The following is a 17,820-nucleotide window of genomic DNA, read 5'->3' on the forward strand; positions in this document are numbered from 1 at the left end:
TCAGCAGGAGTCCCAGAATTATATTTCATCGACCTGGCTTATGTCCTGTGCCCATCCATGAACCAAAAATACTGTTGAAAAGAGCAAGTGATGTTCTGATTAGCCAGGTTTAGGGCCCACCCAACCTGAAGCCCCATGCAAACCATTAAGACAAGAGTGAGAAGGGTTCCCCTGGGAAGACTCAGGATGCTTTCATCAGAAGAAGAATAGATGCTGCATAGATTTAAAAACATGTCCAGGATTTGATCTCTCCTTGGCGTAGGGTAAGCACAAAAACCTCTCAGGGTAACACCCTTTTTGGATCACTTTGGTCCTGGGCTTTGTACCAGGGAGTAGGGTACAGACTATGGAAGGAGTGTTACAAATGGGGAGTATGTAAGCTGATGCCAGCTGATTCATAATTTGTAACACACTTAACATTAGCTTTCTGAAATGCAGAATTTAAGTTTATATGGCATATAAATATCTGAATAAAATGTCAGATTATTTCTGAAAAAAATAATTAACTTTTCAATATGTAGATACCTGAAAAGATAGATAATTACATAATGATATGTTAAATCAGACCACAGTTTTCAAAAGACTATTCTTTAGTATAGCCATTTTTCTAAATCAGGTAAAATATCTTTTTGGAATGGTATTTAACCAACCTTTTTATGAAGGAGAAAGTGGAAACATATAGAGATAAAATGATTTGTGATTATTATTGGTATCAGGGTCAATGATTACATCGATCAAGGGGAAAAAAATATTCTCTTTAAACAGGAAGATTATCCAGAAGTCTCTATTATCCTTTGGACGGTGTTTGCAGCTCATTTGGAATCAGCTACCATTTGTAATCTAAGTCTCTAAAGGATCTGAGATTGTGCAAAAAGTTTAAATTGAAGAATTTTTAAAAATGTATCACCAGATTCTCCAAAATCTTAAATAAGCAAATAATAATATTTTTTCCAGAAAGTATTTATCCATATGCAAATAAGTTCAACAAGGAATAATATGCTCTCCTGGTTAGAAAACTACAGTAAGTCAGAGCTGATTTTAAAAGTTGTTATCTGCATCAAAAAATAAATAAATAAATCATCTTAGAGTTTAGTGATTTCTATAGTACATTAAAATTTATGCACCTTTAAGAACAAATCAAGTGAAAAGAATTCTTCATGAAAAGTTTAACAGAGTGGTAGTAAAATCTTCATTTTACAAGCACTTCTTAAAATGTCTCAATAACCATTTCTAAGTTGACTCTTAAAGTCTGGAAGTAGATTCTGTAAAAGACAGCAGTCATTGAATTTGACTGATGGGGCATCTTTTTCTAAGCCATCCTTCATCCTTTTATGACATCTCTGCTAAGCTAAAGCTGTAAGAACCGACACAAACAAGAGAAGCTATTTCCACTCTCCACCCCCAAATCACTTTTTAAGCAGTATTGGCCTTCTCCCCCTCCCCCCCCAGGTACGCCCACTCACCACCCTTTCACAGAAGGATGTCAATCCTTCCCCCGCAGCTCAGGGTTTTTTAAAGTATAGGATTTTGCACCTAACTGCATAGCTCCACCAAGGCCTCCGCAGGGAGTATAACTACATGCTGCTCAATACTTTTTCTAAAAGTACTGACACAGTGTTAATGGATAATTGACTGAAAGGCTGTTCAAACGTTCCTCTGGATATGCTAAATTCTGTCGACTGGTCTCTTGCAGAACTGCTCTTACTGACTTCATGTGGCAGGATGCCAACAGCCTTTATGGAGGGTCAGAATGAATGAAATGAAAAACAGCCCATGAAACTGCGTCCTGGAAAAGAATGGTTTAGACAGACTCATTTGTCAAATTTCTCTCCCATCTCCATACTAGAAACAGTCAATGCTTATGAACAGTGAGATTATTCCTTACGGACAGTACAAGCCGTACATAATCATACTTCCCTCTTTGAAGTGGCTATTCTTGGGCAGAGCCAAATGTCCAGTCTACTTCTGCTGCACACTTAGTGTGTCTAAGCTCTCTCGACTTATTTTTCCCTTCACCTTACTTTCCTTACCTATTGTTCATTTATCTTCCCTCTTTGTAAGCTTCATTAAATCCTTTCTGGAACAAAACAAGTATAAATAAATGAATTGTTCTATACATGAAGAAATATGCTGGGCTCATGAGAGATACTGTAATCTTCAGGGTTTGAGAATATGCTTCATTCTGCCAGTGAGGAAATAACCAGAGGTCAGGTTTCACAGAGAGACTTTAGACTTAAGACTTCTTTATCATAACATTTTATAAATGTAACATTTTGAAAATACAGGTACATTTAAAAGACAGAGAAACTTTTTTGTATTCTCCCTTTCGCACTTAATAAGAACAGGATTTCTTTACATGTACATAATATATCTACAATAAATTTCAATATCTATTAATATTATGTGACAATTTTTGGAATTATCTCTGCAAGTTTTTTGCCAAATTTCTGCTTTTAACTTTGTGAAGACTCAAATAGAATTATAAGGTAATAGCATTTTTTAAAAACATGAGAGAATATGTAAGAATTTAGATAATCTTCAAATTTAAAAATTCTTTTAAAAAATCAATGGAAGACTCTCCCAAAGGCCATTTTTCATTGATTTATCATTTATGACTTTCTTATCCCCAGAAAGGATCTGAGGTAACTCACAGTAAAAATACATATATGCATTTGTATTATCAGATAAATGTGAAAGAGATAAAAGCCAAGGAGAAAACACGTAACTGCATTCAAAACCTAAATTCGGCACTGATTTTCCTGACACCTAAAGCTAACAGGGAAACAAAGTGGATTACAAATTTTTCAATATCTGATAAGAGAAAAGTACATAAATTTTTCCACTGCTTAAAAGGAAACCACCAAATTTTAAATCTCAAAATTAACCCTGGTTTTTAAATTGGAGAGAGATGTTTTCAGGCAATATTGTAATATATTGCATTTTGTCATTTTTGTTTCATTCTGTTTGTTGGAATTAGGAACTGTCTCAGCCAAAAGCTGCTTGAAATACAGATGAGATACATGACCTGCCATGCTGACTTAACAGTATTTCTGGTTTTTTTGCAGTATACTCCTGATCATGTAGCCGGGCCTGGAGGAGACACTGATCCCACTCTAATAACCTTTCCCGGATGCGTTTGTCTCAAAACTCCCTGCCTCCCTGGAACTTGCTCCTGTCTCCGTCGTGAGAAGAACTATGATGATAATTTATGCCTCAGACACATAGGATCAGAAGCAAAGTGTGCTGAGCCAGTTTTCGAATGCAACGTCCTGTGTCAGTGCAGCGACCACTGCAGGAACAGAGTGGTCCAGCGGGGTCTGCAGTTCCACCTCCAGGTGTTCAAGACAGATCGCAAAGGCTGGGGACTTCGTACCTTGGACTTTATACCAAAAGGACGGTTTGTCTGTGAATATGCTGGCGAGGTTTTAGGATTCCCAGAAGTACAGAGAAGAATTCAGTTACAAACAGTACACGATTCGAATTACATTATAGCCGTCAGGGAGCATGTTTATAATGGACAGGTAATGGAAACGTTCGTTGATCCTACCTCTGTAGGAAATATTGGAAGATTCCTTAACCATTCTTGTGAGCCAAACCTATTGATGATTCCTGTCCGAATCAACTCGATGGTACCAAAGTTGGCACTTTTTGCAGCCAAAGACATTGTGCCAGAAGAAGAACTCTCTTATGACTATTCAGGAAGATTTCTTAATCTACCGGATAGTGAAGACAAAGAAAGGTTGGATAATGGGAAATTAAGGAAACCTTGTTATTGTGGTGCTGAATCATGTGCTGCGTTCCTGCCTTATGACAGCTCACTGTACTGCCCCTTAGAAAAGCCAAACACGAGTGAGGAAGGAAAAGTAGAGCAGAAGCGTGTCTGGCCCCGCAGTGGAGGAGAATGAGGAGGAATCGAGCGTGTTCGGCTCAGCCCTTCCTGGCTTCCCCTCCTACAAGCAGCTCACCCTCAGGGTCAGTCTCTGCTCTGTGGTAAGGAGCTTGCCCCTCACAGTAGGGGAGCCCAGTGGTTGTAACTTAGGGATGTGGCAGAGACTACAGATTGTCCAGCAACACTCTCTCTCCCCTTCTATCATAGAATTCTCAGTTTTTAGCTGGGTACATGACTGCCGAGAATGCTCACTTTTCCTAGTGAGATGTGGCTAAGGGACTATGTCATAGCTAGTGGGATATGAGGGAAAACGTTGTGCCGTTAAGTGGAGATATCCTTCCCTTATCCCACTCTTTTTTCTTCTTGGCTGGAATGTATACATGATAACTGGAGCTGAAGCATCCATGCCATACCCCAAAATAACCTTGGAAAAGGAAGCCACACATAGCAAATCAGCAAAATTGAAAGGAGTCTGGAGGCTGTATACTGTCCAGCACTCTACCAGCCCTGATCTGACACCTCTGGACTATTCGGTGAGAAACTGTGTCTTCATCATTTATGCCACTGTTATTTTGAACTTTCTAGTACTAGCACCAAACCTAATCAGTGATCCAAGGAAACCCTGATGGCTGAATACCTAAGCCTTCCTTTCCAGTCAATTTTATCAGTAATAAGGCTAGTATTTTCATTTCTGTATGACTCCAGCAGTTTATTTCTCATCTGTTTCTAAACATATCAAGGAAAAGGGCATGATTAATTATCACCTGCTAAAACCCTAATGATTATCACCAATAGTGAAAAATATAACCATGAGACCGACTTCCATGTATAAGGAAAAGTCATAAAAGGAAACAAATTGTAAAATTTTTGCTATATACCTGCTGTACTTCAAGGCTTGTGAAGTTATGCTTCAAAACTTCAAACAGCCTCACTTCATGTATTAACGACATGAAAATAACCCTGTCAACACTACCAAAGGTGATGGGAGTTTTATAATTCAATTTAAACTCCTGGAGAGGCAAAAATCTATAATTTCTTTTTCTAGTACATTTAGACCCTACCACCAGGAGACTCTGTGCTTTCAAAGTTATATCATAGGGACCCATGTTATATATAACACTCTACTCCTGTATGATATGATAAGTAGGATAGTTGTACATTTTAAGTGAATGAAATGTATGGTATGTGAATTATATCTCAATAAAACTGTTAAAATAGTAACTATGTTAGGGTTTGCATATTCACATAACATTATCAGGAACAGTTCCATGTGAATAGATGATAGTAGAGTACACATAAAATGCCCCAGACTACAAATGTGCAGTGTCTAAAACAGAATGAATTTTTCCTCCAAACTCATCATTTCTCCCTGCCAGCCTTCCTCTATAACTGATTTCTCTGAAGCAGTCCTGCTTTTTGTAAGGCAGCTTGTATCTCTCATTTTAAAATGGCCTTTCTCCTCCTCACAAGGGCTTCTAGTAACTGAGCTACTTAAGAGGCAATAAGGAAATGGACAGAAGGAACATGAGTGGCTCACTGTTTGATGCTCCAGATACCCTTTCCTTCTTCCTTGTGCTCCGTATCTATTGAATATCACCGTCTGTGTATCAGAAGTACTCCAGTTAGGACACAAGCAGGATCCTCCATCTTGATGTCTCTTCCAAAGACAGAACTCACTGAATATAGACCCTTGGAGTCTTTTGTACTCACACACAAGTATATTCTTTTTTTTTTTTTGTGGTACGCGGGCCTCTCGCTGTTGTGGCCTCTCCCGTTGCGGAGCACAGGCTCCGGACGTGCAGGCTCAGCGGCCATGGCTCATGGGCCCAGCCGCTCCACGGCATGTGGGATCTTCCTGGACCGGGGCACGAACCCGCGTCCCCTGCATCGGCAGACGGACTCTCAACCACTGCGCCACCAGGGAAGCCCCACAAGTTTATTCTTAAATAGCAATGTCGCCTGGAAATCAGATTCCTAAAGTAAGAGTTGAAGACTCTTCCAAGTCTTTTCTAGGTACTGAGTTAACTGCATTTACTTAATTGCCATGTTCCTAAGAAAGTTGACACTTCTACTTTTGAGAGCAAACATTAAAAGATATACTTCTAAAAAAATTTTTAAAAAAAGATATACTTCTGCTTGACTATTATCCTAATATAAAAAACATTAACTTTTTTACAATTATAAATTAGTATAAAATTAGAATTTTAAAAGGTGTTATGTGTCTTCATGGAATTAAAACATAAAAATGGCTCTGAAGTCAATTTCCACTGAATTCACTAAGAATGTGGAAACGTGTACCTTGGAAACTGTTTTGGCACAAGAATAATAAAGATCATACTTGGAGGACAAAACTTTTCAAATCTTTTTTAAATTAATGTTTTTAAATTTAAAATTAATATTCACAAAATATCAGTGGCTGATAGATTTTGTTCTTGGCTAAATGGAAAATTTTGCCTTAATTGAAATGAATATTCAGAGATTATTTTTCTTCCTCCCTGTTTTCAATATTAAGCCCCAATACTGCCTAACTCTGAAGCATAAGGCAGGAGTGGATTAAGCACATCAACGGTAGACTAATTTGCATAGAACAGAGGATTTTATCTTAAACTCAGGAAGATCTCATTTAAAAAGGGGGAAAAAATCTCCCAAAGTTGTTTTCATTCCCTTGAGTGTTCAAATAATGTTCTCTGTGTAACATATTCCTTATTACATATTCCTCTCCAGTGTGTCAGTGTTCAGCAAGTTACTGAACCTCTGACTCTGAATTCCCTTTTCTGGATACAGCATTTTTGGGAGAATCAAATAAGTTAACACTTGTAAAGCGTTTAAACAATGATGCAGCACTAAGATAGCTATAACCAAAAAGACAACTACAAGTGTTGACAAGGATGTGGAGAAATCAGAACCTTCGTATATTGCTGGTAGAGTTGTAAAATTGCACAGCTACTTTGTAAAGCCATTTGGTTAGTTCCTTAAAATGTTACACATAGAGTAACCACCTGTTCCAGTAACTCCATTCCTAGGTAATACACCCAAGAGAAACGAAAACATGTCCTACCAAAAACTGTATGCAACCTTTATAGTGGCATTATTGGTAATAGCGAAAAAGTAGACACAACCCAAATGTCCACTGACTGATGAATGAATAAACAATATGTGGTATCCATATCACAGAGTATTATTCAACCAGGAAAAGGAGTGAAGTGCTGACACATGCCACAACATAGATAAACCCTGAAAATACTATGTTAAATGAAAGAAGCCAGACACAAAGCCACAAATTGTATGATCCTATTTATATGAAATGTCCAGAATAAACAACTATAGACTCATAAAGTAGATTAATGGTTGCCAGGGGCTGGTGGAGAAGGAGGTATAAGAAGTGACTGCTAATGGGTTCAGAGTTTCTTTTTAGGGTGAATATACTAAAAACCCCTTAAAAGTGATGACTATCATGTTATGTGATTTATATCTCCATAAAGCTGTCAAAAGAAAATGAAACAAGAAGATACGGGTGCCTCTCACTTGGAAACTGGTAACCTGTAACTCTGAACGTTGCTCTCACGAATAAACACTCTCAGATCCCAAGGAAATTCTTCTCCACTTGCTTTATGTCCTCAAAACAAAACATGACCGCGTCTAAGGTTGTGATTTTTTTGTGGCTATCACCACTATCAGAGATAGACCCTGCTTCACAGGGCAGTGAGATTTTGAACAGTAGGAGTGCTTAACTTGGTAAGAACATGGATGGATTAATTAGACCCTTCCTCTCAGACAGCATGAATGCAATTCTTAAATAACAAAGTAATGTTTCCTTGTAGCATTGAATATCAATTTTCTTGCCTCTCTTTCTGTTCAAGTTTGTGGTTCCAGAGATTCGTGTGGTTCCTCACGAATCAGTACAGTATTCGTTACAGTTGCACATGGAGACAGAAGTATTTTGCAATATTAAGCAATTCGTATTACTTTTACATTTGTAAATGTGTGGGTCTAGAGGTTTGATATTGGTTCCTCACATTACATCACATTACTTGGTTCTCATTACATTTAAGAGACAGTTAAAATGACAACATAAGTGATAGCAGTTTATGTGATGTAATTAATATATTTTCTGCAATGATAATTCATCAGATATGATATCATTACAATGTTTGGACATGATAAGTAAATTTCATGATTTATTTTCAGCTGTTTCAGCGGAGTAAAGCTTTCTTAAATTGACATTAACAGGGCTTCCCTGGTGGCGCAGTGGTTGAGAGTCCCCCTGCCGATGCAGGGGACACGGGTTCGTGCCCCGGTCCGGGAGGATCCCACATGCCATGGAGCGGCTGGGCCCGCGAGCCATGGCCGCTGAGCCTGCACGTCCGGAGCCTGTGCTCCGCAACGGGAGAGGCCGCAACAGTGAGAGGCCCGCGTACCGCAAAAAACAAAGAGCTACAATAACTCAGAAAAGATGGTCTCATTTGGTATCATTGTTAACAGAACATCAACCATGTGAAAATCTTGTTTATAACAGCACAATTTATGATTTTACTGAAAGGACAATAAGAATAATTATTTTTTGGCATAAATATATAAAAAATTATGAATCACATAGCTCATTATTTTATTATTCATCCAAACATTGCCAACTCAGTTGGATGCCCAGGAATGAGCAAGGATAATTAAATTTAGTCACATATGATATTTTGCCAACTTCATTCATATAAAAACCCTAACTTTATACATGTTTTCCATTCTTGTGGTTATGAAGACATTTTTGTCAAACTTGATTTATAACTTTTAAATATTTCTACATATTGCCTGTGGATTTCCCATAAGCTGTCCTGGCCTTGATGCTTATAAAGGGAGGGAAGAAACTAGCTTCCCTGGTAAGGCTGTTCAGGGACTCACATAAAATAATGGATTTATATAGGCTATAAAGTACTATATAAATTTGGTTATCGTTACAGGCATATTTCTGGGTTTACACTCTGCTACACAGAACCGAACGCACACGTTATCATGTTATCATAGTCAAGATTCATTTAGAGTCCATATAATGGTAAGTCTTTCTTGGTGGTAAATGCTACGGAAGTATTAGAATAAGCTCCCAAAGGAGTTCTGTTAATCAATAAAATAAAAGGATACTTGTCTTTAATCATTTAATTATAGCCAAATTATGAACAGAATCTGAAGAACATCCTTGGAGCTCCCTTTTACTTTATAACTACCTGGAATTTCCCTGGGATGATAAAAAAGCCTTGCTATTTTTGTACATATTGTTACTTGGTTAATGGCCTTAGTTTTTGCCTCACTGCCCAAAGCTGCAAGTCATCCGTACCTCTACCTCCTCCTCTCCATAACCAATCATCAGTCACCAAGTCCTATAAATTCCCTGCCCTACACATCTCTCAAATCTGTTCCAGTTTGCCCCGTTACTGTTTTATGCCATGCTTCCATCATTTCTTCCTGGCAACAGCCTCTCGGCCTCACCATCCCCACAGTGCATCCTCTGCCTTTAAAGCCTTCAGTGACTTCTCATCACACTCAGGACGGAGCCCAAACTTCTCAGATGACCAGAAGGCCCCTGCCCCGGTCTCCACCTCATCTCTCACTCATCTTCTCACTCTGAGGTCCACCTTGAAAAGCCACGTGCCCTCTCACCGTCCCCTTCCCAACCACGACATCTCCTATGCTGCTTGTTTACATGGCTACTAGGCAGCTAAAATAACAAAAGAGAGCCAGCAATATATTCTATTTTTTTCCCTGTCTCTTCCTCCTTCCTTCCCCCCTTCTCCTATTTCTGTTTGCTGCTAGCTGGCTAGCCAGCACTTCCATCAGCCTGCTGTCTCCTTGTCATTCATCTTCCTTCGGCCACCTGCCCAGCCTAGTCCTCACTGCCAAATCTCCATGGCTGAACTGGGAAAATACAAATTACTTGATCTACCACAATACCATCCCTGCTGTGTACTGCTCTGCTAACTTTGGTTAGTCATCTGGTCCAGACATACTCAATGCTCCCTGTTTATAAGGGCAGCCAGTTAAACAGTGCTGATGCCACTGATTCCAGCCCCACATGTCCCATGGCCTCTGCTCACCATGTCCCTCTCTGACCAGCCCACTCTCCACCTTCCCTCCATCCCTAGACCACTTCTGTCTTCTTTTTCTAACCTACCACCAGCTCAAAGCATTTGTACATAGTAGGCAGACACAGAAAAGGGCCTCCAGACAAATCTAAGACATAGTTCTCCTAGCCTGTATTTAAATATAATTGAATTCCCTCAATTAGAGCTTCCATTTACCCTCAAGGCAAAGTGGGTTTGTTTTTGTTGTTTATTTTGGAAGTGTCTGCTTGCTTGCCAATCTGTTTCTCCTGCCTTCCCCAACTCTTAAAAGTAAACTCTTTCTCCTTTCCCCTGCAGTAACCAACCTACCTCTTCCCCACACCTCCTCCCCCAATTGTACACTCATCGGAATGCATTCTCAGCTCTATCGAGGGTGGAAACAAGGATGGTTCAAAGACTAATCCTAGATCTTCAACAAACACCAGACCTCCCACTACCCTAACTTGCCCTGCAGGAATTGCTCCCAAATTTTTGACTAGTTTAAGACCATTTTAGCTACTAAATTGTTGATTTTTTTTTTGTCTAGTGAGAGGATTTACAATAACCTAATATTTACTATCACTACCCTTTCAGAAAGAGAAGGCACAGGGAAGGGGGACACATACCCCTTAAAATCTCCCAGCAGTTCTTAAAATGAAATCAGCGTAGCTTTAAAAACAACATGACACCTGGTCCTTATTCTTCTTCGCCAAGACCAGTACTTGGGAAGTGGTTCTGGTTGATCCACCCACTCATCTAAACAACTGTTATTTGTTCATTAATTCAATTCATTCATTCATTCACAAACATTTATCAAGTATCTAGTATGTGCTGGGTGGTGTGAAGTCAAGTCCCTGAATTCATATTTAATTCAGCAAATATTTCCAAGCACCTACTCTGCTACATTCTGGAGAAACAGAGACCAAAAGCCATCTTCATTCCCAAAGTGTTTACAGTCCAATAAGGGGGAAAAAGTTAGAGTGAGAGGGTCTCAAGGGTCTACACATTATGTCTATACTTCTTAAGTCTTCGAAACACTTTAATTTGGTATGTGTGTACAAATCTGGCGTTTGTGTGATTGATTTATGCCTGGCTCCTCTGTTGGACTTGAGGACTGGGACCAGATCTAATTTTGCTCACCAGTTTCTCTCTAGCTACTTAATACTTAGTAGTATTAATACTAGTAGTATTAATACTAGTAATCTCTAGATACTTGATGGGTATCACTGAGTGAATGAACTATATGGCGTGATGAACCTGACATCTTTAGGATGAAGTCCAAATTCTTTATGGGAGCACCTTAATGCCTCCCACAGTCTAGCTTTTCAGCAAGGCCCCACTGCTCACTTCTCATTCTATGACCTATAGCCCCTCTGGGGAGCTTTCCGTCTCCGCATCAGGCTTTGGGGGAAGCTCTGCTCATGCTGGTCTCCTCCTCCAGGACAGCTCCGCTCTCCCACCCCTCCGCCCCTCCCTTCATTGCTTAGTGACTTCTTTCCCATCCTTCTTGAAAGTCTCAACTCAAATCCCACTTGCTCTGTGAGGCACGTGTTTGGGTTCCCTGGAGAGCACACTCTGAGAGGAAGCTTGGAGTGCAGGAAGGTTAGCAGGCGATGCCGCTGGGATTAGCACCTGTGATCGAATGGAAGGGGAGGAAGCGGGATGGGCAAAGGAGAACTTGGGCTGTAATGAAATCTCAACAAAGACCGCAGCCAACCCACAAGGAGCCCTGAAGCTGGGGTGGCCCTTCAGGGCTGCCTCTACTAGCTGTAGTGAGAGGTGGAGCCTTTACAGTCCTGCATCAGCCAGTCACTGGATGCAGACCGCCTGTGGAAAGGGAGCTGATAGCACTCTCAGCGGCCGAGGAATAAATCCCTCAGGCCTTCGGAGGGATGTGCGCAGAGCGCACAGTATTCACTATACCAATGTTCTCAAATTTCAGCACCCATCGAAACTACCCAGAGGGCTTGTTAAAACACATATTGCTTAGCCCTAATCTCAGAGTTTTTTGAGTTGGTAGATCTGGAGTGGGGCCTGAGAATCTGCATTTATAATAAGTGGCCAGGTGATGCTGATGATACTTTGAGGGATCACAGTGATTACATTATAACCTCAACACGCTGTAACCACATAAAGCCTTCACCCATGTAATTTCTGACCATTCACATTGCTCTTATCATGTGCTGCCTTGTGCTGTGTTATTTCTGTGTGTCATCTTTTTGAGTCTCATCCTTTTAAGAACACCAAGCTCTACAGACCATGCTATGGTTTATGTTTATTATGGACTGAATGCATCCCTCCCCGCCCTCCCAAATTCATACATCAAAGCCTTAGGTCCTAATGTGATGTTATCTGGAAGTAGAACTCTTTGGGAGGTAATTAAGTTTAGACGAGCTCAAAGGAGTCGGACCCTCATGATGGGATTAGTGCCCTTATAAGAAGAGGAATCTCTCTCTCTCTCTCTCCCCCTACCCCCTCCCTCACCCTCGCCCTCTCTCCATCTCTCTGTATCTCTCCCTCTCCACTAGCACACACCACAGAAAAGCCATGTGAACACAGGGAGAAGACAACTGTCTATGAAGCCAGGAAGAGAGCCTCACCAGACACTGAATAGCTGGTACCCTGATCTTGGACTTCTCAGCCTCCAGAACTGTGAGAAATAAATGTCTGTTGTTTAAGCCCAGTCTATGGTATTTTGTCAGAGTAGCCCAAGCTAAGATAATATTCTTCCTGAAAGTAAATGGAAAGCCACTGGTAGAGTTTCAGCAGAATGGGTACATGATATTATTTATATTTCAAAAAGAAAAAAAAAAAAAAAGGGACTTCCCTGGCTGTCCAGTGGTTAAGATTCCACGCTCCCAAAGAAGAGGGCATGGATTCGATCCCTGGTTGGGGAACTAAGATCCCACATGCCGCAAGTCACGGCCAAAAAAAAAAAAGAGAGAATTGACTGTAATGGGGACACCCGATTTGGGTTGGAGGACAGAAGGGAGTTGTGAGAGAAGATTCAGGTGGACCAGTTAGGAGATGGTTTGTATTTGTCCAGGAGAGATATGCAGCTTGGACTATTAAAAATGGGGAAAAGTAGATTCAAAGAGGTATTTAGGAGGCAGTAGCGACAGGACCTGGAGATGGGCTAGATGTGGAAGATGAGAGACAGGGAGAGGTCAAGAATGACACTGCAGTTTCTGGAGTATACAGCTGGATGTATTGAGGTACCATATCCTAAACACTGTGAGAGAAACAGCCTATAGGACACAAGGCTCTCACACACAAAACTTTTACAAGTTTGTGGGGGGAGGAGTTTATTTCCCCAAATTGCACATGCTTTAAAAAAAAAACTCATGGGACCGCCCTGGTGGTCCAGTGGTTAAGAATCCACCTTCCAATGCAGGGGACGCAGGTTCGATCCCTGGTCGGGGAACTAAGATCCCACGTGCCGCAGAGCAACTAAGCCCACGTGACACAACTACAGAGCCCACGCGCTCTGGAGCCCATGCACCACAACTAGAGAGAAGCCTGGGCACCACAACAAAGATCCCGCATGCCACAACTAAGACCCAATGCAGCCAAAAATAAATAAAAATAAATAAATATATATTTTTAAAACTCGCTGAGGTGCTTCATTTTGCTTCTTCTTCCACATAAACGTGATTTTGCCACACTATATTCCCAGTGTAAAGGAATGTATGTGATGCCGCTTTAGTCTTCAGCCATGCTTCTTTGACTATTTGACCATCAAAAAACAATTTAAAGTCTCATAAAAGAACACCTTGTTCTCAAGTGACTGTACCCCAAAAAAGGTAACAAAGAATATCACATGGGCTGGAATTATTGCCAGAAAGTACATCAGCATCTTGCCAAATATATTCTTCCACTTCAGATACAAACTCTGGCCATTCTGATGACAACATACAAAGGAAAATAATAGGAGGGATGACCAAAGGAGAGTATGATCAAACAGTGTAGACGCTGTGGTCTAATTCAAGCAGACCTCTCACCATGAAGCAGAGGTGCTTAGAATAATGATTCTTCTGGGAGATTAAGGATATTTTGGTACTTTTAAAGGGTTTTTTTCCCATTCAAATCAGTTTTTACTATTTTTCCAATTTAAATCAGTTATTATTATTATCACTATGTATTTTGTAGAGTATATCTTTAAATGACTTTAATATTTAACGTTTAGTATTTTGTAGAGTATAGTTTAACATGAGAAGCTTGTAGAAAAATGAATGTGCCTCATATTAACTTTATATTCACTTCAAAAACATGGGTAACATTCTGCAGTACCTTTTAGATCTAGGCTTTTCTACCACTTTCTGCTTTTTTTTAACTTGAGATATAATTGGCATTTAACATTATGTAAGATTAAGGTGCACAATGTATCGATATTGCAATGTTATTATCAACATAGTGTTAGCTGACACCTCCATCATGTCACATAAATACCAATTCTTTTTTGCAGTGAGAATACTGAAGATCTAGTCTCTTAGTAGCCTTGAAGTATATAATACAGTACCATTGACTATAATCACAAACTGTGCATTAGATCCCCAGAATTATTCATCTTTTAACCCTATGCTTTACCTTTTAAGATTTAGGAGTCTCTTTCTCACTTGCTATGAATGAATGTATAGTTTGTCTTTCTTTTTTGTTTTTTCTTTTTCATTACGATACCGGATAAAAAATATGTTTTTTAAAATTTAGGAGACTTATGAGGCAGTTTTTGGCACCTATCATGTAAAATGGTTTAGGCACAAGTATTCATTAGGCATTTGTGGACAGAGGTCAAATGGTTTCACATTTTTTTTTCCTTTAAAAGACTATTTTCTTTTTTAACAATACACCTATACTTTTGTGGCTCGTTCGACACTTTTTCCAGCTCCCCTGACACTGCCATAAAACGTCTACGGTGATAATAAATGCTATTCACAGTTTTTTCTTAACTAAGAAGAAATTAAGCTGGAATTCTCCAACTGCAGTTTCAGCTTATTTGTTTTTAAATAGTGACACTCTGAGGACATACAAAGCAGTAAGTAATAATTTATCCCTTACCACCAAGCCAAATTGATTATGAGTCTTATAGACATTATGGGATATAAAAGCTCCAAAGCTCCAAGTTCATATTGCAAAACCCACAGGTCCCAACAGAGAAAGCACGTGCCAAGGGTAACCAAAAAGCCACACACCATCGTGAAACTGCTAGCAGGCTGACTTTAGTTCCTCAATGCCAGCAAATGTCAAAAACTCAGGTCATTTAGCTCTTTTTACATTTACAAATATTTATAAAACAACATACCAGCTATCATTTCGGTCCTTCAGTACCAAGGAAAGCCTTCTGTTGTTACTGTTTTACAAAGGTACTATAAAGCAAAAGCTACTGCTGAGTTTTGTGTCGCTGGCTTCACTTTTGGGTTTACTTCACCAGGGACCCCAGTCACAGAATTCCAGAGTGAAGGGTCCTTAAAGATTGTGAAATGAGGGATCTACCACAGGTATATGCCAAGAGAGGCACATACATTTTTTTTCAGTCTTGCCTTCCTTGCATCTGGTTTTATGTCATTCCAGAAGGGAGCCAAGAAATAGAGCCTAAAGCAAAGCACCATCTGCTGGCCAATGTTTCCACCAAAATGGACACACTAGTGACTCCCCGGAGCAACTCTCCTAATCGAAAGTCTCAGGCAGAATTTTCCTGACAACCCTCCTCTCTCTCCTCCTTTCCCCTACAGGAGAGAGTTTGATATACTTCAAGCCCTCATTTTACAGATAATACAACTAAAGCTCCCAAGGGGTAAGAGGCCCAGGAGGTGAGAATGGGGATTTTGAGGAGTATGTAATCCCAGGCCTCATTTCAGCCCTATTAACTCAGTCTTCTGGCGGTAGGGGCGGGGGGTGCTCAGGAAAGTGCATTTGTGACAACCCACCCCCCAACCCGGGTACTTCTAACACAACAAGCCAGGCATGGCGCAGGGACCAGCTCTGAGGACACTAGATGGAGTAGAGATGGGGAGGGGGAAGCTGATGAGGCTAGAGAGCATGCAGGGTTTCTCACCTTCAGACTATGATTTTTTAACTTTCAGGGGCAACCAGCCATACATAGGGAAGGTCAGAATTATTAACTCAGAGATGAGCTCCAGATTGCCAGACTACAAGGAGAAAAATAACATGGAAATTACAGGCAGTAAAGAGGTCACTGTGGATTGTGGGCAGGGCGGGGAGTGGAAACAATTTACTCCTCAAGACTGATTCCATTAATAGTGAATCACTTTTGCAGACTGGAGTCATCTGCCATCAAAACTGGACTGATTAGCATACCCCAGGGTTGTATTTCAGCCACAGAGAGCAGGGAATGCTCCAGTGCTGAGGCAAGATGAAGACCTCAGTTTGATTTCATTCATCTCCCCTGACAACTATTCCTGAATCCTACAGAAGAATTTTCCTACACTGAGCTACCTTGGCTGTTCTCAGATTCGTTTTAGGATGAAAAAATAGCGTTAAAAAGCTGCAGATTCACTGTGTGTGGGAACGTAAACTGGTACAGCCAATAAAAGGAGGGTTGTCAATATCCATCACAATTTAAAATAACCATAAGCTCTGATACAGGAGTTAGACTCCCAGAAACTTGTCCTACAGAAAATATCTGCACAAACTGGCAGAGATATAAAGTAGGTACAGGTAGGTTTATTGGAACATTTTTTAACATTAAAAATTGAAAATAATCCAAATATTCATAAATAAGGGAATGCTTAAATAAATGAACGTCATTAATTCAGCTATTGAAAAAGAGCTAGACCTATATATTACTTTCATGGAGTGTACAAAATATATTAAATGAACAGTATTTGTAGTATGACTCGATTTTGTTTCATGAAAACCAAATATAAGTTGAATACATTGTGTGTGATTTCTGTGTGCATCTATGTATATTTTGAAAAGTCATCTGTATTCAATATATACCAATAGACACATGTACAATACGTGTTTTTAAATGCATAGAAAAAAGCCTGGAAAGGTACACGTACTGTTGATAGTAGTTACCTGCTGGCACAGATTTGGGTAAAGAGCAGAACTCACAGAATGAAGGACACTCTGAATATTTTTTTAGAGTTTCTAGTTTTACCCTATGCATTTTATTGCTCTTATAATTAAAAAATAATAAATATTTTTCTAATGAAACTTGATGGAGTTATTAATAAGATACTTCTTTTATAAAAATTAGTTAATTAATCAATATTTGGATGCATTGGGTCTTCGTTGCTGCGCACAGGCTTTCTCTAGTTGTGGCGAGCAGGGGCTACTCTTCGCTGTGGTGCATGGGCTTCTCATTGTGGTGGTTTCTCTTGTTGCAGACCATGGGCTCTAGGGTCGCGGGCTTCACTAGTTGTGGCACAAGGGCTCAGCAGTTGTGGCTCGCGGGCTCTAGAGCGCAGGCTCAGTAGTTGTGGCGCATGGGCTTAGTTGCTCTGCAGCGTGTGGGATCTTCCCGGACCAGGGCCTGAACCCGCGTCCCCTGCATTGGCAGGAGGACTCCTAACCACTGTGCCACCAGGGAAGTCCCAATAAGACAATTCGTAATAAAGGCCGTAGAAATTCAGAAAACAATCAGAGTGAAAAGATGAGAGATCTCCTCCCTTCCGCAGGTCAGTCTCCATCTCCATCAGCTCTTTAAAAATCTAGGGACTGGGGCTTCCCTGGTGGCGCGGTGCTTGGGGGTCCGCCTGCCGATGCAGGAGACGCGGGTTCGTGCCCCGTTTCGGGAGGATCCCACGTGCCGCGGAGCGGCTGGGCCCGTGGGCCATGGCCGCTGAGCCTGCGCGTCCGGAGCCTGTGCTCCGCAAATGGGAG

At 40.5% G+C, this 17,820-nt stretch overlaps 1 protein-coding gene across 1 annotated transcript in view; it reads left to right on the forward strand.

Annotated features, from left to right (window-relative positions):
• The window catches only part of LOC103084286 (histone-lysine N-methyltransferase SETMAR), a 33,566-nt gene that overhangs the window by 4,083 nt on the left and 11,663 nt on the right, over positions 1–17,820 (forward strand). The window contains 3 exon segments of the mRNA XM_007450041.1: positions 3,066–3,849; positions 3,893–3,987; positions 3,990–4,030. Coding sequence (XP_007450103.1) covers positions 3,066–3,849; positions 3,893–3,987; positions 3,990–4,030 — 920 coding nt within the window.

The sequence above is a fragment of the Lipotes vexillifer genome, unplaced genomic scaffold (genome assembly GCF_000442215.2).
Source record: "Lipotes vexillifer unplaced genomic scaffold, Lipotes_vexillifer_v1.1 scaffold1041, whole genome shotgun sequence".
Classification (NCBI taxonomy): Eukaryota; Metazoa; Chordata; class Mammalia; order Artiodactyla; family Lipotidae; genus Lipotes; species Lipotes vexillifer.